At 45.7% G+C, this 26,553-nt stretch overlaps 2 protein-coding genes across 3 annotated transcripts in view; one reads left to right on the forward strand and one right to left on the reverse strand.

Moving 5' to 3' along the window:
- ABCC6 (ATP binding cassette subfamily C member 6) overlaps positions 1-11,451 on the reverse strand; it is a 52,306-nt gene extending 40,855 nt beyond the window's left edge. For both annotated transcript variants that reach the window (XM_080679394.1, XM_080679395.1), the window contains exons 1-7: positions 11,373-11,451; positions 10,065-10,247; positions 8,348-8,473; positions 8,084-8,212; positions 6,571-6,696; positions 5,025-5,086; positions 2,017-2,148 (exon numbers count right to left, since the gene is read on the reverse strand). In XM_080679394.1, coding sequence (XP_080535520.1) covers positions 2,017-2,148; positions 5,025-5,086; positions 6,571-6,696; positions 8,084-8,212; positions 8,348-8,473; positions 10,065-10,247; positions 11,373-11,408 — 794 coding nt within the window. In that variant the 5' untranslated portion in view covers positions 11,409-11,451. The remainder of the gene's footprint in view (positions 1-2,016; positions 2,149-5,024; positions 5,087-6,570; positions 6,697-8,083; positions 8,213-8,347; positions 8,474-10,064; positions 10,248-11,372) is intronic.
- A 2,695-nt stretch (positions 11,452-14,146) lies between these two features.
- LOC308253195 (BOS complex subunit NOMO1) overlaps positions 14,147-26,553 on the forward strand; it is a 53,195-nt gene continuing 40,788 nt past the window's right edge. The window contains exons 1-6 of the mRNA XM_080678423.1: positions 14,147-14,428; positions 18,040-18,129; positions 19,590-19,635; positions 23,194-23,294; positions 24,000-24,106; positions 25,948-26,020. Coding sequence (XP_080534549.1) covers positions 14,264-14,428; positions 18,040-18,129; positions 19,590-19,635; positions 23,194-23,294; positions 24,000-24,106; positions 25,948-26,020 — 582 coding nt within the window. The 5' untranslated portion in view covers positions 14,147-14,263. The remainder of the gene's footprint in view (positions 14,429-18,039; positions 18,130-19,589; positions 19,636-23,193; positions 23,295-23,999; positions 24,107-25,947; positions 26,021-26,553) is intronic.

Raw genomic sequence — 26,553 nt, forward strand, 5'->3', positions numbered from 1 at the left:
CAAGCTGAAGAGCACCTGCCCTGTCTAATGGGGCAGCCACCACCCAGATCCACTCTCCTGTTGCCATGTGGGGCTGTGACCCAGCACCGCCAGTCTGCTTTAAGAGAGATCAGAATTCCGGATTCTTAAGTGACATCTCTCCTGTTTTAAATGTTGGCAACTTGTTAAAAACGAAACAAAACCCCAAAGAACAAGAACAACATTCCACCACGTGGGCCAAGTATACCTTGGAAACCTGGCTTGGCCAGTAGGTACCACCTGCTGACCTCTCAGGATGATATCCTCTTCCTCCAAAAGTTGCAAAATATTTCAGGCATAAAACCAAAGTCCCCTCTGTGTGTCATCAGTCAGCTCGGAACATGATGAGCTGGGTCTTTGTATAACCATGCCTTCCTCCTTTCTCCTGTCCACTGTGTATAGTCCTCATCCTGCCCTGGGGAATGTTTCTATCCACCACCTCATGTTCTCATGTTCTCATGTTCTCATGCTGGCAAGGGAAGCCAGAGCAGGGAGAGAGCGGGCGAGACACCAGGGCTTTTTTGAATGAATTCTGCCCCTCAAAGGTAATTTAAGAGTGGTGGGGGCGGGGGAGTGTTCAGCAAATACGCCTGGTGTGTGAGAAGGCTGCTGCTTTGATTTGCTCTTATACTCACCCCTTTTTGAGCAACCCACCCCCTTCCTTTGGGGAGCAGTTCCTCCTCTCCCCTCCCCTCTTTGTGTAACTCTCAAAGAACCACTAATAATAGGGCCCACCCCCTAGCCATGGGAGTGGCCCCACATGAGCCAGCCAATCCCAATTTCCTTGGGATTTCCTCTATGAAAGCGAGGAGAGATGGCATTATGAAGAGCCCAATATGCAGAAACAGTTGCGATGAGAGATGGAGGGAAAGAATTTGGACACCATGTAAGCCCCTGGATTTAGCCAGACCTGAAGCTAGACCCACCTTCTCAGCTGTGTGAGCCAACAGTTTCTCATTCTCTCTCTCTCTACCCTTCTAATTTGTGGGCCTTAGCATCTACAGCCACCACCACAAAATCCTAGAGTACATAAGGGAAATGTAACTTTTCCCACAGAACTACGTTACTTTCGTCTGTCCCCCGAAAAGCCATGATCTGGTGAGGTCAAGCGACTTGTCCAAACCTCAGGTTTCATTAATGTTGTCAGCTCAATAACAACGGTTCCCGGACTGGTTCTTCAGACTCCAAGTGCCCCACCAAAGTTTCCAGAGATGCCACGGAGGGCAAGAGTGAGGCAGAGGACAGGGCTAGAGAGAGCTTGAAATCCTCTGGGGCAGTGGTCGGCAAACTCATTAGTCAACAGAGCCAAATATCAACAGTACAACGATTGAAATTTCTTTTGAGAGCCGAAAACCGACTTCTGCGCGTGGACCATGAAGTTTCAATCGCACTGTATGTGCACGCCCGCACATGGTATTTTGTGAAAGAGCCACACTCAAGGGGCCAAAGAGCCGCATGTGGCTCGCGAGCCGCGGTTTGCCGACCACTGCTCTGGGGAACTGGTATTGCTTGTGCTTTTACCATTTTCGAAGAATTCGCTCAGTTCTTTCCTAAAATCATTTTCTTTTCATCTCCCACAAGTTATGAGTTAGGGGAGAGGAGAAGGCCTCCCCACTGAACAGATAAGAAAGCCGAGGCCCAGAAAACGAATCACTCAGGTGACATAAGTGAAAAGGCCTGCATTTCTGATCCACCACCCAACTCTCCACCCCCAGTCTTAAGAGACCCCCCTGTTTCCTGCCGGCCATCCCAGCATCCGGGCCTCCTTCTGCGGCCCTTGTGGAGCTCCCACCTTGTCCCTCTCCTTTGGGAACCTGCGAAGCACTCGGGGAGGAAATGTCCCTTTCTCCTGACCAGTTGATGCTTAGTGACATCCGCCCGCAGGAAGGGGACTGTGGAGGTGGAGCCAGAGGAGGGTGGGCGGTTGTATTTGGGGCCAAATGAGGAGCTTTGCTAACCAACCGTGCAGCTGAGCTCTCTCAGCTTCCACACACTCACCGCTGGGCTGCACTGCGGCTCCTTGTCCATTCCCTTTCCAGCTGGGAAACAAGTTCTTCTGAGGAGTTCTCTCTCCCAACCGACCAGAGGTCTTTTGGTCCCAGTGGCCTCCTGTAGCCCCTCCAGACCAGCCTGTAAAAAAAAAAAAAAAAAAAAAAAGAGGGTCACCAAGGCAGGCTCCTCGTGTCTTCTGCTCCATCAAAGTCCTGGCCTGGTAGCTGTGTGACCCTGGGTAAGTCCCTTTACCTCTCTGCACCTCTCCTGGCCCCTTCGTAAAGTGAAAGCAATGGACTTAACTGCACCTAATAATTGCTGGCACTTTCCAGTTTATAACAATCATATCATTTAATTCTCACACAAGCCCATCTGAGAGGTTATGATCAACCCATTTTACAGAGGAGGAAGCAAACAGAGGCTCAGAGAGATTTAACCAAGAGACGGCCTGTGCGGCAGGGGAAATAAACCTCCCTAGGAGCCAGAAGTCCGGAGTTGAAAACTATCACTGTGGAGAAAACCTGAACTCTTCCTTCAGTGTTCAATGTCCTCCTCTCCTCCTCGTTCACCCTCCAGCCATCTGGCCTCAGGACCTTTGCACATGCCTGTCGCTCCACTCAAAACTCCTTTCTTGCATTCCTCACCTGGTCACTTGTGACCTGTCCTTCACCCCAGCTTAGACAGGATTTCTTTAGAAGCCCACCTGATGACCTCCGCTGTCCAGATCCCCCATTATAAGATCCTATGGTTTCTAGAGCTTTTTTATTTATGATGCTGTTGCAATTATGATTATTTACTTGTTCAGTCTGATCATTTATTTAGTGTCTTTCTCCTCCATAGGGACAAAGACAGCACTTGCCTTTATCCTCATCGCCTGGCCCAAGATTTGTCACATGAAGCCACTGATCAACTCTGTGACATGGTCATGTCAATTCTCATCAATGGGCCTCAATGTTTCACCTTGAAATGACAGTGTTTCCCCACAGTTCGGGCTGGTATGTGAGATGACTGTCGGTGGCACATTGCTGGAAGAGGTCATGGAGAGGAGGGGGCCCTGGTTGACCCCAGAGGTGGACCCCAGAGCTGGACCTGGGCAATCGGAAGTCCCTCACCCTTCCCTGTCCTTGCAATGTGCACGCTGCCCACTCCTCCTGCACTAGGAGCCATTCCAAGGAGGTAGCCTTGAGAGAGGATGATGTTGTTGAGACTATCTGGAAGGTCCACGTGACTAAACCCCATTAAGGCCTCTGTATAAACTGTTAAGATTCTGACCAGTGAGAGTGGAGATCTTGTCCTGCAGCCCAAGATGAGGCTTGTAGGTAAGTTCCCTTGCTTGTGAAAACCGCCACCATCATTCTGGAGCCTGTCTCTTCCATCTCTCTTTGCCTTCTGGTTACAGGGCCAATTTGCAAACCAGCACGCACACAGAGAAATGAAGCATTATTTTCTTTTCAGGTCTCTCTAATCTTTCCAATGATGCCAAGGAGAAGCTCTTATTTGGTGCTGGTCTTGTACTCCTCTCTGAGACTTTTCAAGTTCCCTGCCCTAACTCAGAGCAATCTCAGGCGAGCAACAGTTCTGACCTAGAAATTATTATTATTTTAAAAAATATATATTTTATTGATTTTTTTACAGAGAGGAAGGGAGAGGGATAGAGAGCTAGAAACATCAATGAGAGAGAAACAACAATCAGCTGTCTCCTGCACACCTCCTAGTGGGGATGTGCCCGCAACCAAGGTACATGCCCTTGACTGGAATCGAACCTGGGACCCTTCAGTCCGCAGGCCGATGCTCTATCTACTGAGCCAAACCAGTTAGGGCCTGACCTAGAAATTATTAACGTTGCTTATTTTTCACTGAAATTATGTTTGGAGTTCTACATGGCAAGTAATTCCATAGATTTTTCCAATTTGGCAGTGATAGAAAGTTTCCTTTTTAAAAAAAAGGCTATTAAAGTAGAAAAGTGAGTTAATTTAAAGAAAAAACATTAAGTTAATAATGTATAAATAATATTCTAATAAGGCAAAAAGCTTGAAGAATGGTCTATAAATATCTACGTTTGGGAAACACAGGGGTAGGTCTGTTTTCTTCTAGCACTCCTATGCTCTTTCCACCAGCTCCACACCCCTAGAGCAGTGATCGGCAAACTCATTAGTCAACAGAGTGGCAAACCGTGCCTCGCGAGCCTCATGTGTCTCGCGAGCCGCGGTTTGCCAACCACTGCCCTAGAGCATCCCTTTCTGCATGTATTTAGCAGCTGCTTTATATAATACTCATTATAGGCCAGACCCTGTTCTAAGTTCTTCATAAACTTTATCTCATTTAATCCTCACAACCCTGTGAGGTAGATGCTATTATTGTCTTCATGTTATAGGCGCAGAGACGGAGGCACAGAGAGGTTAAGTAGCTTGCCCAAGGTCACACAGTCAGGAAGTGGTGGAGCTAGGATTCAAATTTAGGTACTCTGAAATCTGACCACAGTGTGGTCAGGAGGGGGCCTGGTGGGTGGGGACACCCTCAGTGCCCAATGTACTGACCCTGGAGAAACATCTGTCTTCTCTACCAGCCTGGGAGCCTCCAGGGGGTAAAGATTTGGTCTTTACCTCCTCACCCTGGTGCTTAGCACATAGTAAATGCTTATTAAATGTTAATGGAATGACTGAAGCTGAATAAGAGACTATTTTATCGAGCAACTGCTATGTACAAGCACTAACCACTTCACATTTAACGAAGGTAGAGTTGTTCCCATTTTAAAGAGGGGAAAACTAAGACTCCATATTTGTGATATGGCTGCCTAAGAGAGAGATCCAGGGTTCAAACCCAAATCTCACTCCAGTGAGTGAATAGGAGTGGGATGTGGCTGATGGGCACTTTGGGAGGGACACACTGAGGCTGCAGCAGAGAAAGCCAGCTGACCTTGGAACCTCATGGGGACGAACGGTGGTAACAAATCATGGCAGCAAATGGAGGTGGGGGAGGCACCACCTCAGCCCCTTCTCAGCTACTTTACTTACCCAGAAACCCACCAGAACATGGCCTTGGAGGGGAAGGAGGCCCCAGCCTCTGGACATGGATTCTGTAAAGACAAAAGATGGGGCAAAAGGAGAACTCAGTCTCACATTCCAAGGCCACTTTGTGGCCAGGGGAACCAAGGGCAGGAAGACAGGGTGAAATGACATCAGCTTAGTTCCAAAGTGCACAGCGGTGTGCCCTGCCTACTTGTCAGAGGTAGATACCTAGCAGGCAAGGCAAAAAGGGACTGGGCCACAGGACTGACAGATCCAAAGGGAAGAACTAACAGTTTCCCAGAAGAACAACTATTATTAACTAGAGGCCCAGCGCACAAAATTCATGCACTTGAGGGTCAGGGGTCCCACAGCCTGGTTTGCAAGAGGGTGCAGGGATCAAGGCCAGGGAGGGACACGGGAGGTTGGCCAGCCAGGGAGGACTGTGGGAGGGCTCCAGGGCATGTCTGGCCCATCTCGCTCAGTCCTGATCGGCTGGACCCCAGCAGCAAGCTAACCTACCGGTTGGAGTGTCTGCCTCCTGGTGGTCAGTGCACACCATAGCAAGTGGTTGAGCGGTCTTAGCATATCATTAGCATATTGCTATGCTATTGATTGGTTGAATGGACGACTGGATGACCAGACACTTAGCATATTAAGCTTTTATTATATAGGATACTGAGACCAGGCAGTTCTCCAAGCAAGGACCATGCACGACATAGACAACATTCTGAGCCGCATCCCTCAGTGACTGGTGAAGAAGTAGACAGGGCTCTGCCCTGAGATTTTGCCAGCAGCTCCAGAAACATTGCACACACCTATGTTCTTCGCCAACAGGGCATGAGAGTGCGCATCTCAGCACATCTTTGCCATCACAGCTTGTTATCAGTTTTTAAATTTTTCTGCCATTATCATGGCAAAAAGCCAGATTGTAGTTTAACTTGATTATTTCTTTTTAGATTACCTCAGATCAACTGTCTCTTCCTCAGAGAATTCTTTCCTGAATTCACATTACCTGTTGTAAGCTCTCAGGGACCACGAGGTTCTCCTGCAGAGCATTTCCCCCAGTTGTAATTTTCCACACATTTGTGTAATGATGTGGCTAATGTTTGGTTCTCTTACTTGGCTGTTAGCTGCATGAAGATAGGCACATCTGCTTGTTCAGTATAATCCTCAGTACCTAGCTGGGGCACAGAGCAAAGGCAGGCAAACTGCAGCCCTGGGGGCCAAATCCGGCCCACTGCTTGTCTCTGCAAATAAAGTTTTATTGGAACACATTCCCTTTGTTGACATATTGTCTGTGCTACAGCAGCAGAGTTGAGTAGTTGCCACAGAGACCATATGGCCCACAAAGCCTAAAATAGTTTCTATCTTGCTCTGGACAGAAAAAGTTGGCCAACCCATGGCATAGAGTAGATGTGCCATACACATTTTGCTGAATGACGGAATAAAAAAAGAAAAGGCCTGTGCTCTAGTTCATCCCCCTTTGGTTACATGGGGAGACTGAGACCAGAAGTAGAATGGGGACAAGGGAGGCACTGGATTGGCAACTTACAGACTGCTGGGGGTCTTTAGGGAACAAGGGGGGTTGATCGGCCAGGCAGGACAGCAGAAACTGCACCACCATCAGAGACAAGCACAGGTAGGTGGACAGGTGGCGGAAGGGGTCACTCTGGAAGCCCTGCGGGAGAGAAGGCAGAAGTCCCACTGAGTCTAGGCAGGCAGATTGATAAGTCAACTGTGGGAACTCCCCCCACCCCGCCCCGTTTGATGCACTAGTGAGTGGCCTGTGGAATTTTCCCTTTAGTTACAAAGGTTACTTTGTAAAAATCTGTCCTTAAAGACAGAAGGGTGGTTCTCTGTCCTCTCCTTTTAACCATTTGGCTCAACAGGTCTTAGGTGGGTGCCACCTGTGCAAGTGGTTGTCAACTGGGGGTGATTTTGCCCCCACGGGACATTTGACAATGTTGACACACATTTGGGGTTACCAAGACGAGGGTTAGTGCTACGGGTATCTAGTGGGTGGAGACCAGGGATGCTACTCAACATCCTACAATGCACAGGACAGCTTCCCCACCCAAAAGAGAATTATGCCACGAGTGCTGAGGTTGAGCAACCCTGTCTAGGCTATATATTTTTCTCTGCAGATAAAATGATCCATCATGCCCCCTAACATGGAAATGCTGCTGTCCAGTTTGGGAAACAGAAATATGAGTGGGTTTACAAAATGAGCATGGACATACAGATGCATGAGAGCATGGGTGAGGGTGGGAGTAGGTGAGCATGAGGGGAAACCTGCATGCATGAGGAAGAGTATGTGCAGGTGTGTATCGGGGGAGGTCATGGAGAGGACGTGAGTGCTGGATGACTTACAAGCTGGACCTGGGCCATCAGAGGCTCTGCACCCTCCCCTGTTCCAATGAGGCAGCCTTGAGAGAGCAAGGTGTCTGGATGGTTCACGTGACTGAACCCCGTTAAGGCTGCTGTATTTAAGATTCCGGCGGGTGGGTGTGGAGATCTCCTTGTCTTGTGGTGACCAAGACAAGCTTTGTGGATAAGTTCCCTTGCTTGCATGTTCCAGTCTAAAGTGGCCCGTCTTTTGCCCTCTGTGTATAGGACTAGTGTGGAATTTCACATGGGAACTCCAAGCTTGCCAACCCACAGTGTGTCTGTGCCCGGGCACTGTGGGAGGGCTGTGTGAATGTGTGTGTAGTGTGGGAACTTGAAGGCACAGCCACAACTGGGTGGCAGCAAGTGTGACTGCACATATGCAGGTGTGTGTGAGATGTTTCAGAGTCTGTGGTTGTGTGACCCAGTGTGTCTGCTGTGCAAGTAAAGTGTGTGCTGTGAGTGTGTAAGACAATGAGAACTTGTGTTGACAAAGACATTGGGATGATGGGTACTTCTATGGGAGTGAGTGGGTTTGTGAGTCGCTAGAGTTTAAGCAACTGAGGTGTTTGTGTCTATGTAGAGAACAGGTTGTGTGTGGAAAGGGGAGGGGGAAGGATGGGACCCGAGGCCTGAAACTGTCACTTTGGTTTCCCCAGGTGGCCCAGGTCCCCACTTACCCCTTGTGAGGCCTGCTGGGCGGTGCTGATAGCTGGCAAGAGACAGCAGAGCAGCCAGTACCCAAACAGCACCCCAGATGCCTGGACCCCCTTCTTCCTCTCCATGTGGATCAGGAACACTGCTAAGGTCTGCACAGAGAGTCAGGACACGCCTCTTAAGCGGGGGGAGGGGGCAGGGGAGAACCCCACTCTGCCCCGCATCCTTCACTGAGGCAGGAAGGGCAGGAAGCCAGGAGCAAGCCAGCAAGCCTGGGATGTTCTTACCATCGTGGTGAGCCAAACGGTGGGGTGAATGAGGAATTCAGGGGCCTGGGGCATCCCCTGCTGGATTCTCCAAAGAGTGACAGACACGCTGGAGGTGTACAAGATTATGAGGGTGAACCCAAGCACCTGGGGAGACAGGCTTAGATAAGGCTCATGGATGAAAAGAAAGTGGTGGCAAACTGCACAGTGACCCCACATCACTATGGCTCTGGATGGGGCACTGCATGTACCAATGTCATAATTTAGCTGTGCCCGATGGATGGGAAATTTGCGTAAGAAAAGGCAGTGAGGGGTGTTGCAAATCGATCTTGACCGGTAACTGTCATATAATAATGAAACACAAGGGTTGGAGCCAACCCTGTGTTTTCCAAAATGCTGGCGGTGCTCCAGGCGTGCACAGGAGAGAGCTTAGGTACAAAGGAACAGAGTGGAATGAAATAGACTCACCAGTGAAAAAGGTACACTTCCTTCAAGTCTCTTCCAATCCCTATGGTTAAACCAAGGGGAAACTCTCTGTTGGGACCTGTATGTCTCCAGGCCCTCTCTTGAAGGCTTCCATCTCTCTTGAATAAGAGAAAGCAAGAAAGCGGGAGTGCGTACATGTGGAGAGAAGGCCAGACCTAGGCACACCAGGACAACTATTGAAAGTGCCTCAGTTAGTCAAAGCAGGGGTCACGCCACCACCCGCAGGCAGAGTTCGGCACACTGCCTGTTTTTGTATTGCCTGTGAGCTAAGAATGGCTTTCTACATTTTCCAATCATTGAACAAAAGTAAAAAGAGTAAACATGCCATATTGCGTGAAAGTTGCATGAAATTCAAATGTCAGCGACTATAAATATTTATTGAAACGCAGTCGGGACTATTTGTTTACTGTGCGCTGTGGCTGCTTTCTTGCTGCCACAACAGCACTCAGTAGTTAGGACAGAGACCACATGACCCTCAAAGCCTCAAATATGTACTCCCTGGCCCTTTAAGGGAGAGTGCGTCTACAATAGATTGTTGGCAACAGGACAAAAATTAACTGGGTGGCATGGGAATGAATGAACATTGAAGGGCATTCTTGTAGAAGTCTGGAGGAGAATGCGATAGATAGTGGAGCAGGAAGGCTCACCCTTCCAATGCAAGTGTTTTTGTAACTCACTAAAATAGGTACCTAACAATGTTTTTTTATTGATTTTTAGAGAGAAAAGAGTGGGGCGTGGAGAGAGAGAGAGAGAGAGAGAGAGATGAGAGCAAAACATCCTGCATGCCACCCTACCTGGGCTCAAACCTATAACCTTCTGGTGCACGGGATGATGCCCAACCGAGCCACACTGGCCGGGGCGATACCTAACAATTTTAAGAACTGTTCTTTAGTACTGAGGGCTGGGAAACATAAAAATCAACGCATAACTGTTAAACATGTAACAGGTTTATCCTAGCGTGATCCTAAAATTACCTTGTGTATGCCGTGCTTTGCAGAATGCCAGGTTATGGTGGCCAGAAACTGTTCAGGAACGCATGAGTGTGTGTGTGTGTGTGTGTGTGTGTTTTCATTATTACCAATCTGTTTGAGTGAACCTTGTTCCACTGAGTTTACCTCTGTATCCTGTGGAGTGTTGCTCTGTTTGGTTAAGTTCCCTTCTTGACCCCCTTTGGGGTCTCTGCCAGTTCCAGCCTGCTCCTCCCCCACCCCCAGCCATTGTCTGGTTCCAGGCTCCCCGAGGCAGTAGCTACCATTTTGGTCTTGAACAGGGAGGACATGCGGAGGTAGCCCTTGCCATGGCGGTGGATATAGAGGAGGTAGATGGGGCCAAGGGCCCAGAGGTACATGGGGGGCACCCAGACCCCTGCCGTTTTCAGGAAGCAAAGGCTCAGTAGGCTGTTAGCAGCGGGCTCAGGCTCCGTCTGGTTCCAGACCTGAGGGAACACCAGGGCGACTTTATGATGGTACAACACAGGGGTCCTAAATTCACCTGCTGAGGGGCCAGGCAACTTTTTGGACCCCTAACATTTATATGAAAACATGCCAAGCACTCTTTGGAATACCTTATAATCCTCAACGCCTTTAACCCAAGCATCAACCCTATCAGGGAGATGCAGTGATCACACTGATTTTGCACATGAGGAAGCTGAGGCCCAGAGAGGTTGAGTAACTTGTTCGATGTCACCGAGCTGGAAAGTGGTGGTGCTAGGATTTGAACCCAGGTGGTTGGGTCCGGGAGCCTAGGAGAGCTGGGCTCCCTGATAAGTGTTGGGCACAGACTGTCACTTAATCCTTATAACAACTCTAGGATGTAGGTGGTACTGCCCCCATTTCACAGACCTGGAAACTGAGGCACTGAGAGGGGAACAGGCTTCTTGGGACTCACACAAACAAGGAGCGACAGAGCTGACGCCATTGACCCCAAACTTTACTCTCAGTTTGTGATTCTTATCCTGGCTCCTGGCCTTCTCTAACGCTAGAAGAAGTTTGAATATGAAGTTTAGAGAACATGGCCTATTCAGTTTTCTCTCTACTATATTAACGGTCCCCCCAAACCTCTCCCTTCTGGTAATCTCGAATCCTCCGGGATTCACCACTCACCAGCTCTGTAAACTGCAACCTCCCTGTGCCTCAGTTTCCTTCCCTGCAAAGGGGGGATAATAAGAGAATCAATCTCTAAGATGCTGGGCACAAAGTAAGCCCTCATTTAAACATCAGCTATTATTTTTGCCTTACCTACCAGGCCCCTGAAATCGTGAGATTTTGTGACCTTTACTGCCATACCATGAACTCCACTCCCTAGAGTCCTCTGCTTAGAGCCTACATGAGAAATAGGGGTTCTGAAGCTTTATGCAAATAGGGGTCAAAGTTCCTGTAGTTCTGGAGGCCCCTTTAACTACGCTAGGCTCTTCTGGGCATGGGCTTGGTTAAAGGGGTCGCACTCCCCTGCTGTTCATCCGGCCTAGTAATTTGGGGGTATCTCCCCTTCCCAGTACTATACCTTCTGAGAGGTCTATCAAACTGGGAAAAGGGGCGTGGGACGGTCAGGGGACACTCACTTCTGGTCCCACGCTGGGCTCTCCCTGCGCGGCCATCAGCACAGTCTTTCCGTCTGTCTGTCCGTGGGTCTGTCGGTCCGTCCCTGGCAGCCCCCTCGGCGGGGCTCCTAGACCGGGAAGGGGCGGAGCCCGGCAGGCCTGGCCTGGATTCCAGCCCCTGGATTGCGAAGCACCGGGCAAGGTCCAGCCTCATGGCGGGGGTGGAGCAAGAAGGGATGAACCGAGGCTCAGAGAGGCCCCAACGGGCTCCTGGGGAGGGGATCCCCTAGCTCCAGAAAGTGCAGTGGCACTTCCAGATAACCCTCCAGGCCCCCGCAAAAAGTGTCACCCCGAACTTCCTGAATACTGTGGAACTGCCATTCCAGGAATTTATCCCGATGAAAGCACCTAACAGGTGTGCACAGGCTAAGAGTCCAACAACTGGGGTGTGTGGGGGAACCGTCTGATTAAGCTGCCGTCTTCTCATCCGTGGGGATGGACATTGTATGCTTCCAGGGTAGTGGGGAGATTTTAAGAAGATTACTAGTAAAGAGTTCAGCACTGTGCCAGGCACACATAAATGCTCAGCAAGTTAGCTATTATTAGCATTAGTATCATTATTTCCTTCATAGGTTATTAAGTAGTGGTTTAAAGAGCCGTTGCAGAAATATATTAATTTGGAAAGATGGTTGCGAAATGCTAAGTGAAAAAGAGATCATAGTATAAAATAGGCTATGATAATTAAAAGAAAAAGTATATGCTTAAGTTGGAGAAAGTGGGAAAGTCATGTCATTTACCTTCTTCTCCTGGGTCTTAAAGCAACAAGTTCTTTTTGGAAACGGTTCTATGTGGCCTATATGCATAAATGAAGAGATGGAAGTGCACTAAAGCAGCATTATGGGAATCCCAATTTTCTTTTTTTTTCCCTTTCCTTTTTGATTTCCTTTCTTTCTGCAGTGAGCATGCATGCCTTTCAGGATAGGACGGAAAGGCCCAGCTTTTTCAGACAGATAAGCATAGATGCTAGTTTGGGTGCAGGATGAAAATCCTCTGCTCTCTCCACGCTGCCTTGTTACTTCTCAGGCTCTCGACCTCATCTTCTCTCCTGCTTCCTGCAGGACCTCAACCATATGGGTTCCCCTGGCTTTCTTCCCCCCACCCCTTTCTTGTTATGCTTCCCCTTCAGCCATCCTCCTGTCTGGGTCTTCTGGAAGAGCAGGGACACAAAGAACCCAAGGATCTGTCTTGGAGCTGAGTGTGGCAGGTCTGCTGTTTACACTTATACTATATGTCTGTTTATGTGTGGTGGTTTTGGTGGAGGCTGTTGGAAATTTGGGGGAGGCTTGAGCTCCCTCTGTCTGCAACCCCCTCTCTAATTGGCATTGCCACAGCCCTAATTCTTTATTTCTGTGTATATTTGAAGATGAATTTGAGGGGAATGGTGGACATTCGAGGGGGAATGGTCAGGAAGGCAGGATGAACATAGAGGAAATCTATGAGCCAAGGACAGAACTTGGGCACCTCCAAACCCACTTTCCAGCACTCTGAACATCACATGGCTGCCTGCAGAGAGCCCTAGACAAGTCCCCTTTCCCTCTCAGAGCCTCAGTTTCTCATTCTGTAAGACGAGAAGGTTCCATAGGCCAGCATTTTCTAATTGGTGGTTTTTCAACCCCTGGTGATTTGCCAATACAGACCAGGGATGCATGTTAGGGAGGGTAAAGGGCATATATTTCAATTGTAGTTATATATAACAAACCTCAAGCAATAAAACAATTATTTAAATCTTTTCTCTCTATAACCAAACAGTTGAGAGTCTCACTGTATTTCAAATGAGAATTCAGACTGAGAAACTGAAGTCAGATGCTTTCATTATTGAGATCCCCAGTGGATGTACTGCAGCCAATCTGAGGGTTTTGACCTTTGGGTAGTTCAAGATCATTGTGATTTATAGTTTTTATGAGTCTCAAAGTCTTAGCCACAATGGCAAATTCCAGTGGGAAATTTTCTTTTACCTCATGAATTGGAAACAAAATATAAAAACCATCAAAATAAAGCACTTGCTTTTTTTTTAGGAGCAAAATGGAAGATTTCCAAAAGTGTCAGCTCAGAAAAAGCAATTTTTGTCTATTTCTATGAGGTGACCTGAAGTTAAATTCAATCTATATTACAGTATCTATCCAATCTTGGTACAAAATACAATATCTGAATCTAAATTACTTTTCAGACAAATCATGTTTCATCTTACAGAGGTAATTCAAAGTAAATTAAACTGCTTATGGGGAAAAACCCTCAAAATTTGTTTCTATGCAAATATTATTAGAGCTTGGATTAAAATAAAATATAAATATATTTTAAGTGTTATGCTGAACTTAAATGGCCTATGTTTTGCTTTAAAAAAACTTATTGGTCATTTATCATGGAAAAATGCACCAACTTACACAAATTTCTAACTTGGTTTTTGATTTTATATATATATATATATATATATATATATATATATATATATATATATATATATATATATAAACTGCGAAATAATAGGGAAAATTGTTAAACACTACTTCGATTAATAGTCTCTAGTCCTTTCCAGTTTTAGGTTTACTGAATTCCAAGGTAGAATTCTTTGGAGTTTGCGCCTGTGCTCACACGCCTTGCAACTGCACCTGTCAGACGGTGTGCGGAGTCCTCCAGGCCTCTAGAGGGCACACATGACTTCTTTTTGGTGTTGAGCATGCGCGGGAGTCATCTTGCCTGGGGGCGTGGGCCCGGGGTCGGAGCGCGCACGCGCAGTGACGGCGGGGCGGGGCTTGGGCTGTCAGCCACCGGTCGAAGAGGAAGCGGCGGGCAGCGTGCGGTGTGAGGAGCGGGACGTGGACCTCTGCGGAGGGTTGGGCGGCGGAGGCCGGGCCATGCGGGTGTGTCGGGGCGTGGGGCCGCCGGGGCCCACGGTGGTGGCTGCCACCGTGCTGCTGCTGCTGAGCGGCGTGGGACCGGCGCGCGGCTCCGAGGACATCGTGGTGGGCTGCGGGGGCTTCGTCAAGTCGGACGTGGAGATCAACTACTCGCTCATCGAGGTGAGCGCTCGCCCCGCGGCCCGGCCGGAGCTCGCTGTGTGACCCTGGGCCGGTTACTCAACCTCTGTGGGCCGCGGTGGTCTCTCCTCTGACACCGAGCGGTTGCCCCTAGCCCCTCATCCCCGGCGTCCTTTACCCTTTAAAGGCGCCACTTGCCGCGGGGCCCTCCGCCTCCTCGGACGCGCTGGAGTGGAGGTACCGCCGAGGGACCGGCTCTGCAGTCGGGATGGGGGCCAGAACCCGTGTGCGCAGGGGTGTGAGGGACATTTCTGGTGATGGTGGTGCATAACTTTTACCAGATCACTCAAAACCAAGGGTCCTCCAAACCAAGACTCCCAGATTCTTGAAAACCCAAACTGCAGCTCCCCACAATGCAGATTCAAGATAATCCAGAACCCAGACTGTCTCCAGAATCCAGGCCCAGATCTCTCAACACCCAGTCTCAGCAGGCCCCAGGCCCCTGGGGACCCGCCCGATCCAGGTCCTCAAAACTCAGACCTCCTGAAACTCAGATTTCCCAGAAGCCACATTCCAGAACCTAGAGGCCACAAGTTTTACCCCCAAACTCCACAACTCAGTGCCCCCAAAAGTTCTATTCCACTAAGTCCCCCCCCCCCCCCAACACTCACTGGGATGCTTTTAAAGAACGTCAGTTCCCATCCCAGAGATCCTGATCCAGCAGATCTCTGTTGGCATCTCTGGAGCTGGGAATCTGTATATTTAATCCCTGGCCCCCTTTGCTTACCCGCTTGGGACTGTGTTTTCTCTGAAAGTGGAGAGCTGTGAGCTATCTTGATTGCCGTGCTGGTTAGTTATTGGAATTACACTAGAGATTTGTGCGGAAGTCTTTTTATTAAGTTGCAAAGCCCTAGTCAGTTAGATGATTATCAGTCCAGTGGAATTATGGCCCAGAAAGCTTTGTAATGAGGAAGGGAGGGTGATGGGAGTAAGGATACAAGGTCACTTGTCAGGTTGAGTGGGCAGGGACCCAAGGGAAGGGTGGCTTCTATTTTAGGTGGTTACTGAATGATGGGGCAGAAGATGAGGATTTAAAAGAGAAAAAAAAGAACCAAAAAGATGCCAAAACGAAGGGACTGGGCACTGAGACTCCAAAGGCTGCCTGAAAGCATGTTTGAGCCTCCCCAGGGCTGGCAGCCGGAGAGCTGTGGTGAAGGGTAAACTGATGTTCTGCAGAGGTTTCTGAGGATTGGGGCAGGGGGAGGAAGCCGATGCCATACCCCTCTTGTTCTTTGACCTGGCCTTGCCCCAAGTGCCTATTTATTCCTGTAGATCGTGTGAGAGAAGCAGCAGAACCTAGTGCCATCGATTTCCTAAAGAAGATAATCAATTATCACCTTTAAGGCCCCTCTGTCTGTGGCTTCTCCACCATTTTTGATCTTAAGAAGTTGGGTGTTTAATTAAAGGCTCTACCCACTGGCAGGGGCAGGGCTCCGAGGGTCAGCTGGGTACCCATGCCACCTTCTGGATTGCCTCCAGTGTGTAGGCACAGGGCATTTCAGAAGCTGCCTGGATAGGTTTTTCTGTAGCTTGTAGTTTCCTGGGACTCTGGGAGGAAAGTGAAGGCAGTTATGGGCACTCCCACCCCAAACACAATAGTGACCTTGAGAGCACAGTCAGGTATTGTGACCTAATATTAAGTGTGCTCCGTGAGCCCAAGGCTGCCTGTCCAGATGGTCTGACACATTTATTCTTTCATAATTTCTGATTACGAAATCAAACATTTCATATGTGTAATGTATACCAGTATTGCCACCCTGTGTCCTGATCTGTACTTAATGAAAGACATGCAAATAATCAAGATGTTTCACAATAATTTCTTGATTGTATTTTCTGTCTGCTAATAAAACTACTTTTACTCTTTCCTAGCCTTCTTCCCTTTTGTGTGTTTTTCCATCATAATCATTCAGTCAGTAACTATGGAGTGAGCCCCTGCATGTACTGAAACTGTCCAGGGTGGGGATATGGCAGTATAGTAAACACAACAGACAAAAATCCCTACAGAAGAAAAATAATACTGGTTGCCGATACTTTGACAATCAGGAGATTTCATTTTACAAACCGGATTCCTGATTTATCTGGAAAACCAGCTGATCTTTGGGTTGCAAAACTTGGTTCGGGTTGAGTAGTGATCTGTCTCCCTTTACATGCATGCCCTTGACATTGCTTCCCTCGCCCCTCTGGGCAGGTGGATTTTCAATGCCTGCTTTAGGTTTGTGCATCTGATTTTCTCTATGGCCTGTAAACAGATTCACTGAGTATTTATTGAGTACCTACACTAAACAAGACATCGTCCCAGGCACTGTGGAGTGTAAGCTGTGGTCACACTCATCAGGCACTTAGAAGTCCAAGTGTAAATTAACTCTGTTCCTTTCCCAAGTGTACATGTGAGTTTTTGGCTTTCTACATCTTAGCTGGTATGACACATTTGTTATTTCCATATCATGGTCACAGCATCAACATTTTAGAGGTGAGATCCAACTGCTTCCTGTTACAGATGTAGAAACTGAGGTTCAGAGTGGTTGATCCATGCAGGTAGGTTTAGGAAATCTTTTTTGAATCCAGCCTCTGCCCTGCCAATGACACCACATTGCTTTCTTTTCTTCTAAGAGATGTTAGTAATACAACATAGTAATATAGTAAAATAGTAACAGTAAATAGCAATGCAGGCTACTTTTTTTTAATCCATACTCTGTGCCAGGTGCTTAATATGCATAGCTGTGAATCTGAGCATCCACCATGAAGAAACAAAGGATCTCAGGAGGGTAAATGAGTTGCCCAAGGTCACACAGTATGTGGGAGACTCAGATGTTACTTGAGCATCTAAATGGGTTAACAGTTTGTGTCTGGGAATGCTCAGGAGGCAAGAGTTTTACAGTCCTTGAGGAGAGGATATATATTAAATGTCTTTTGAAGTTTTTGTCCTGAGAATGAAAATAAAATGGAAAACTAAAAAATTTCTAGATGAGTGTTACTACAAGTAAATCATTTGGGGTTAATAAAATAGATCCCTGGCCTGACCCCTCAAACCTAGTTTAGGAACACAAGAGGGGCTCAGGAATTGTTTTTTTTTTAAATTTTTTATTATTGATTTCAGAGATGAAGGAGAGGGGGAGAGAAATAGAAACATCAATGATGAGAGGGAATCATTGATTGGCTGCCTCCTGCGCTTCCCCTACTGGGGATCGAGTCTGGAACCCAGGCATGTGCCCTGATCGGGAATCGAACTGTGACCTTCTGGTTCACAAGTTGATGGTCAACCACTGAGCCACTCTGGTTGGGCAGAAATTGCTTGTAATAAGCACCTTACTAACAGCAAGTTTGAACATTTTAGACCTAGAAGCAACATAGAAACAGTCATTAAAATTAAAAAATCATTGAAAAATAGAACTTTTGTGGTAGACTTCAGATGGTTTCTAACCTAAAAAGTATGGAATCACATTATTTTGGGGGTACTTATTTCTCTCCTGCATGCCCAGTGCTAACAGCATCTAGTAGATCCTCAGCAAATTCATTGACTGAATGCATTTAGGTGTAACATACATGGCTAATTCTCAAAGGTGATATTGTGACTTCTCTTTCCTTTCTTTCAGATAAAGTTGTACACCAAGCATGGGACTTTGAAATACCAGACAGACTGTGCCCCTAACAATGGTTACTTTATGATCCCCTTGTATGATAAGGTAAGAGGACAGAGTAATTTAGTCTTTTATAATGGGAAGTGGTGTGGCCCACAGGGCTGTGCTAGTCAGAGAATGGCCTTTCCCACAAAAGCACATGCTCACTGTTTCATGAATTATAAGTGGAATGTGACAATTCTGGCCAAATTCTGGAGGAGAGAGCTTCTGGATCGGTTTGATTGAATATAGTGTTTCTCAAAGTCTTCAGAGACAGTTGGCAATGTCTAGAGACGTTTTTGGTTGTTACAACTGTGGGCGGTGGGGGTAGTGCTACAGTTCCCTAGTGAGTAGAGGCCTGGAAGGAGGCTAAACGTCCCATCATGCTGCACAGGACAGACAAATGTCAGCAGTATTAGGGCCGAGAAACCCTGGTTTACTATAAGCACCCTTTATTTGCAAGCAGCTTAAAATGTTGCTTTAAGAAAGTTATGCAAGTAATAGGTGAATTTATGAGCTCTGTGAAAAAAAAAAATCAAGGTCTTTGAAATATTTGAAGTAAATTTTATCTTTTATCCCCCAGATGCTACTCCTTATCTAGTGGTAGCCTTTGAAAAAAGTTTTGGTGTATAACCTAATAGACTGCTTTTTCTTGATTTTGATTTTTAAAAAAAGACAAATGGAATCGAACCATAGAAATCACTATGTGGTTTGATTGTTTTTCCTATGGTAATATCTTGGTTCCTTTCAACATTAGCATGTATAGATCTATTGCCTTTTTTATTTTACATTCCTTTTTTACAATTTTATTTTATTGTTGACAGTATTATGGATATCTCCCATTTTCTCCCTTTTTGCCTCCTTCCACCCAACCCCTACCTCACCCCAATCCTTCCTGTGTCCATGGGTTATGCATATATGCATATATGTTCTTTAGTTAATCTCTTCCTGTCCCCTCCCCCAACTCCACCCCCAGCTGCCATTGTGGTCTGTAGAAAATAATACAATAATTAATAAATAATAAGACAAGAATAAGCTCTGTGTTTCTTAGACTCACTTTTCTAGTACCACTTTTGCCCCACCTTGTCCATAAAATTGATTGCTAGAGGTGGACTAGCTGGGTCTTGAAATCTTTTAAAATTGATTTTATTTTATTTTTTTAAACTATTAAAATAATCTCAAGAAATCAAGGTGTATGAGTAAAATATAGTGTTTAGAAATTACTTTAGTTCTTGTGCTGACCCTGGCAACCTTAGGCATATATGGGGTTAATAGATCCATTAATGGTATGTTTGGTATCAAAAAACAAGGAGTGGCTGAATATGGTGTCTTTAGGATTCTCCCTTGGGCTTTAACATGGTGTCTTCTGATTGGTTGGATGGGAACTTCTGGTGATCAGCTTCAGTTTATGCTTGGAATTTCATTTCCTGTGTAAAAATTCTAGATTAAATGGTAGCACTAAACTAAGTTAAGCTAGTTGAAGGGTCATCAGTTCTCAATCCTTTACTTTTTTCCCCCCCTCATAGGGAGATTTTATTCTGAAGATTGAGCCTCCCCTAGGGTGGAGTTTTGGTAAGTTAACTGAATAACCAGGTAATACTCTGCAAATGAGTAGATCATATGCTGACTATTAATTTAAGTTGATAGAGTGCATCGATTGCTAAAATACTGAATATTCATTTCTAGTGTAGAAGAGGGTCCCTTGCCTTTTCACTTTAGAATAGATTGGGTTTACCTTAGATCTACTTTGAGGTTTTTTGTCATTTTTCTTAGAATAGACATTTTTTCTAGTACCTTTCTCAGGAAACTCTACTGTAGCAGTTTCATTCATTAAGTGGCAGTAGGATTATATATAGAGGTCAGAAGTGGGGACTTTGTTTTTGTCCCAGGATGGCTTCTTTCTTAGCTCCCTCAGTGTTACTATTCTTTCTTTTGTGTGTGTGTGTGAGTTAGTTGTAACATTAAACATTGTGAGATTTGACATAAAAGTCCAGTTCTGCTTCTCTTAAGAGATCAGAAGATCTGGCAGCCTTGGGCCTTGCCAGCTCTGTGATGACCTTGGACAAGTTACTTCCCCTGTTTCCGTGTCCAACTCCTCTCTAATGGGTCAGGAGAGTAAAAGCACCTGCCTCACAGGCGACCTGGAGGATTAATCGGCCAATATATTTCTGTGTTCAGAATGGTTGGCACATCATTAGCAGGTAATTAGGCGATACTTAAAAAGTCCTTCTGCACATATACATACAAAAGCTCAACACTTTCCTGAGCTTTTAGCAAAAAGTATCTGCCTTTTAGCAAAGTTGGAAAGGTGGGATGGGGTTGAGATCAGAATGGAGGGTTCTGCTTTGAGCTGGCTGATGATTTGGAGAAGAAACGCTATTGACTTTTTGCTATGGCAGATGTGCGTGATCCCAGTTCTATAGCTTAGGGAGAGGCGTGGGGGGCCGTGGTTGTTTCCGTCTGGCTGCCTTACGAGTTAGACAAGGAAGAATTGCGTCCCTGCCGTCATAACAGGTGAAGGGAAGCTCGGGTAGCTAATTTGGCTCTGTGGGGAAGTTCTTTTCCATTTCAAACTCAGGAGCACCTGGCTGGTGCATTCTAGAAGCTGGGCAGGGTGTGGGGGGAGGGAATCAAACCCAACTGATGGCTAAAGCAGAGGTCACAAATTGACAGCCAGTTGGAGTTGGTGCCCCCTCCCTTCCTGTCAATGCTTTTTCTTTTTGATAAGCTTTTAAAATTTTTATTGAATTATAACATACTTTCAGGAATTTTCACAAAGTGAACTCCCTCATGTAACTGCCACCCAGACAATGGGATGAACTTTTATCAGTACCCACAGGCACTCTTTAACTGCTCCACCGCACCCCTCCCCCCAGGTGGACCACTAACCCGACCTCAAATTATAGATTGTTTTGAACTTAATAAAAATGGAACCACACATTTTTTTGTATCTGGTTTCTTTCAACATTGTTCATGAGATTCCTTTGTATTATGTGTAGCTTTTCATTCTATTACTGAATATGAAGTGATTTATCCCTTCTACTTTTGATGGACATTTGGTTTGCTTCCCAATTTTGGCCATAAAAATAGTGCTCCTGCAAACATCTTTGTACATATCTTTTGATACATGTGTGTTTGCATTTCTGTTGAGTATATACCAGAAATGAAATTACTGGGCAATAGAATTTTGACATGCTCAGCTCTAGTAGACATGGCAAAACGTGGAAAGTAGATATAGCAATTTCTCCTCTCCCAACAGTGTGTAAGGGTTCCAGGCGCTCCACGTTCTCACCAACACTTGGCATGGTCAGTCTGTTTCATTTTGGCCATTCTGGTGGGGATGTGGTCGTATCCATTGTGATTTTGATTTGAGTTTCCTCAATGGTCAATGAGGTTGAACACTTGAAAAAATATATATACTAGAAGCCCAATGCACGAAGATTCGTGCTAGAATGGGCTTTCCTTACCCTGGCTGCTGGCACTGACTTCCCACTCCGGCCCAGCCCCTTTCCGATCAGGCCCTGGAGCTGTCTCTTTCTACTCCGGGAGCCGCCTCTTTCCGCTCTGGCCCTGCCTTCCCACGCTGCCCAGAGGCTCTGAGAGACTGGGGGTGGGGCAGAACGCCTGCAAGTGTCCCGCGCCCCCCCCCCCCAATCATGCAGCGCCTGTGTATGCAAATTAACCGCTATCTTTGTTGGGTTAATTTGCATATCACTCCTGATTGGCTGGTGGCGTAGCAGAGGTACGGTCAATTTACATGTTTGTCTATTATTAGGTAAGGTTTTTATTGATTTCAGAGTGGGAAGGGAGAGGGAGAGAGAGATAGAAACATCAATGGTGAGAGAGAATCATTGATTGGCTGCCTCCTGCATGCCCCCTACTGGAGATTGAGCCTGCAACCTGGGCATGTGCCCTTGACTGGAATTGAACCCAGGACCCTTCAGTCCTCAAGTCAGTGCTCTACCCATTGAGCAAAACCAGCTAGGGCAAAGTTGAACACTTTTTATGTTTATTGGCCATTTGGATATTCTCTTTTGTGAGGTACCTGTTCAAAGCTTCCGTCCATTTTTATTGGCATCTTCACCTGTGTGTTTGTGTGTAATTTTTTGTTCTAAATTATTTTTTTAATATACTTTATTGATTTCAGAAAGAGGAAGGGAGAGGGAGAGAGAGAAAAAACATCAATGATGAGAGAGAATCATCAGTTGGCTGCCTCCTGCACACCCACCCCCTATTGGGGATCGAGTCATTCACATAGTCCCCACTTGGCCTGTCTGCTTACTTCTTACCCTTTTGCTTTCTGGGAGCATTGGAGTTTATGGCCCTGGTTTAATATGGCTGAACCTATGTACTTGGTCAGGGAACAGAACTGGAACCAGATTTTTGGGGCTTGAATTGGGGTCCTGTAACTCACAAGTGCTGTGACTTTGAGAGATCTGTTAACCTTCCCGTGCCTCAGTTTACCCCTCAATCAATTGTAGATGTTACTACCTACCTCTTTCAGTAGTTTTGAGAATTAAATGCCCTTAGCTCAGTGCCTGGCCTGTGGTAAACATTCAGTGAATAAAAGTGAATAAAGCTAATTGGTGCTCACTGAATTTTCCATGGGACTCTGAGATACAACTTGGCTGAAAGACTGTTACAAGAGTATATTATCCTCTAAACACTGGTTCCCTCTGGGGCAGGAAATTGAGTGTCCAAGGAATAAGGGTGGGAGGGAGATTTTCCCTGCCTGTCTTTTTTTTTTTTTTTTTTAACATATTTTTATTGATTTCAGAGAAGAAGGGAAAGGGAGAGAGAGATAGAAACATCAACGATGAGAGAGAATCATTGATTGGCTGCCTCCTGCACACCCCCTACCAGGGATTGAGCCTGAAACCCTGGCATATGCCCTTGACCGGGATCAAACCCGGGACCCTTCAGACCATAGGCCGTCACTCTATCCACTGAGCCAAACCAGCCAGGGCCCTGCCTGTCTTTTATACCTTTGGATTTTGAACCATGCGACTATATTAAGTACTCAAAAATAAATAAAATGAAAGTTAACCAGTAAAATGCATTTTACCTAGACAATTTCCCAGAACTAAACTTCTTTGTGTCTTGTACTCCATTCCCATCTTCATCCCTCAGAACCAACGAACGTGGAGCTCTATGTGGATGGCGTCAATGACATCTGCACGAAGGGCGGGGACATCAACTTTGTGTTTACGGGCTTCTCTGTGAATGGAAAGGTTTGGTTCCAGAACTTGCTTATTTTTTAATGTTTGCTCTGTGGTACCCACTGGGTCTTCTCTTACCTTTAAAAAAATAGGACTTTTTAACCTGGGGACTTTGATCACACAAGGGACCCACAGGTAAGCTTCAAGAGGATCTGGGAACCGATAAAATCGAGTATAACATGTAGTGTGTGTTTTTAGGGGTCCGATCTAGGTTGTTCTCTTACCCTGTAAGAGTAGAGGCTGTTAGCATGTAAATGCCAGGAGTGGCCTTTTATAGGGACAGATTCCCGGGAGATTTTTTTCTTCCCTCCATCCAGCATCAAGGTTGAGACGTGCACATTTCCCTGCCATTCTTTTCTGCACGGCAGGTCTATTTCTTTACTTTTACACCAAAGAGAGGCCCTTTTGTTCTGTCTTTATGTGTGGGTTTCCTGTTAGAGATGAGGATCATCTCTATACTCCAAACTTTGTAAAATAATTGTATATTTTTAACTGACAGTGTCTTAGAGTCAGTGAAACACAGTATTACTATACTGTTACTGTTCCCTCTCACAGCCCCTCAAACCTCCCTGGGAAGGGTATCCATGATCTCCATCACTTTTTCAAAGGAATTTTCACCCAAAGAAGGTTATTAGGCCCATGTGGGGAGTAGGAGCAGGATCTCTTGAGAGGAGTGCTTTGCTCCTAGGTCAAGTTCAACCTCCTTCTCCACGACAGGTTCTCAGCAAAGGGCAGCCCCTGGGTCCTGCTGGAGTTCAGGTGTCTCTGAGAAGCACAGGGACCGAAGCGAAGATCCAGTCCACAGTTACGCAGCCTGGTGGAAAGTGAGTTGTGCTTGTGCCATCCTGCCTTGTAGCTAGAGCGGGGCTCTGATGGGGGTTGGAGAGCTTTGGATTTAGGGAGACCTCAGTTCAAATCCTAATTTGGCCTCTTAACTTTGGACAAGTTCATGTCCATCAGGGCCTCACCTTCCTCATCGGTAAAATGGAAGTCATTTGACCCATTGCATGTAGCATTGGCAGGATTACTGAATATGAGATAACACCTATCAAGCACCTACTGCAGGGCCTGGCATATAGTAGGTCTTTATTTAATGGTTGGCACTGGCTCTGGAGCCCAAGAGCCTGGGTTTGAATCCTGGTTTCCCCTTTACTAGGTGTTTAACCAGGAGCAAGTTATTTAAGGCCTCTGGGCCTCCATTTCCTCATTTAAAAATTTATAATCATGAAATCTATCTCCTAAAGTTATTGAGAAGATTAAATTATCTAGTGTTAGTGTTTTAAGCTTTTTGGCATGACATATGTGCTTAATAACTTACCTCAAATATAGGTTAGCGCAATTATGATTTTTACAAATCATTGTATCCCTATTACATCAAAATTGTTTTGTACTTAGAACTGATGACTACTTAATTAACCTTGTTAAGTCAAATTTAAAGCATTTATTTAGTGGATTTATATCATTGAGTTGTAAATGTTAACAGATGTGCCAAGATTAATAGCAGAATAGTTCCAACTGATAATTTTGAGAGCATTCAGATCATTACTACTTTAATATATAAAATTGACTAAGCTGCAGAATTGAAGTTTATAATGAATCTGTCAGTAAGTCATTCGATTTTTAAATGATGATTGTTGAAATTATTTTTGAAATAACATTTGATTGATGCCTCACCAGCCCTGGTCTATAGAAGGAATGTGGAGTTCTCATTTTCTCTAGGCTAGTAGTTTGCTGTTGACCTTGCTGGGATAAATGACTTGATCTTTCTGGATCAGCACTAACTAAACAAAAATATTAACTTATAGACCAGGGATATCATGGATGTGAAGTATAGGTTACATCTTACGAAGACCAAAATCCAGTGGCAGCTTCGATTTTATTGTAGCAAAGTGATTGCCAAGCCCTATCCAGTTATTACAGGCAACATTTGATAAAATAAAATACCACCACAGAAGAATAAATTGAATGCTTTTGTAGTTCATTTCATTAGAACAATTAGCCCTCTAATTGTCCGGTGCTTTGCAGATTTAAAGGGTTAAATGTGTCAGAATCCTTCCATTTCCAACCTCAGTTCATTTCACTCTGGTCTTAGTCAGTTGCTACCTGAGAGATTTTCACTGGCTTCTGCTTTCATCGCTGTTGCTTTGCATACAAGCCCATAATGTCATATTTGTTTCTGATCACATGTCTAAACTCTTTTGCATAGGATTCAGAAGTTGTTACCATTTTTCCGCCCATATCATTAGCATCATCCTGTTAGTGTCTGCCTAGCCCATCAGATCTGTTCTCTGTCCCTTACATGTGACTCCTTTCCACTTCTGTGCCTTTGACACATCACTCCCCTCTGTCAAAACTCACTTGCCTATTCTATGACTGAAGCCTGCTAAACCACAGTGACTGGTTTTTAGGCCAGAATTCCTGGGCGTTAAGGAAAACATAAACCATCTTTCCTGTTGGCACACAGAATACCTATCCTTATACACAGTAAGTGCTGTCTGATGTGGCATTGCACCGTGAAGGATGAAATTTTGTTTATGCTCACTAACCAGCTAACGGCAAGTTTGTGATAATTCAAACACTGTTTTCTGTGCTTTCCAATATTGGTCATAAAATTAGAACTACTCGGGTTGTTGGGAGTGAGTTAAGTGGTATTTTGTATCCTTAGGTTTGCATTTTTTAAAGTCCTTCCCGGAGATTATGAAATCCTTGCAACTCATCCAACCTGGGCATTGAAAGAGGTAAACATTTCCGTTATGTCTTTAGTGTGGCAACAAAGTGCTGGTTTGGGGACAGCAGGGGTTTCGGTTCAGGATGTGAAATGAGTTTATGGTTTTTCTAGAAGTAGATGAAAAAACAGTAGTGCTGCTGATGAGCTTGATGGTATTTATAAGGTGAAACTCCTTCACTGTAGCAGATGTTGGTTTCAGTTTTAGGTAAAAATACCGTCTTCCTGCTGTGAAATAGGTTTGTTATTAACTATAGCTATCTTAAGCCAAATCAACACAAAAGAACCTGATGAGATTTTTTTTGTTGTGCTTTTATCAGTCTAGAACAACATTCTATAAATATGCTTAACATCCCAGAAACTGTAGTATATGTGCCCAAGGAGAATGTATAAGAATGTTTATTGCAACTTCGTTTGCGGTAGCAAAATATTGCAAACAACCTAAATGTTCCTTAAGAAGGGAGTGGATTATGCTTTTATCACACAGTCGAATTCTGCACATCAGCCATAATGAATGCACCAGAGCTACATACATCAATATGACTA

This window comes from Plecotus auritus (assembly GCF_963455305.1).
Source record: "Plecotus auritus genome assembly, chromosome: 7".
Classification (NCBI taxonomy): domain Eukaryota; kingdom Metazoa; phylum Chordata; class Mammalia; order Chiroptera; family Vespertilionidae; genus Plecotus; species Plecotus auritus.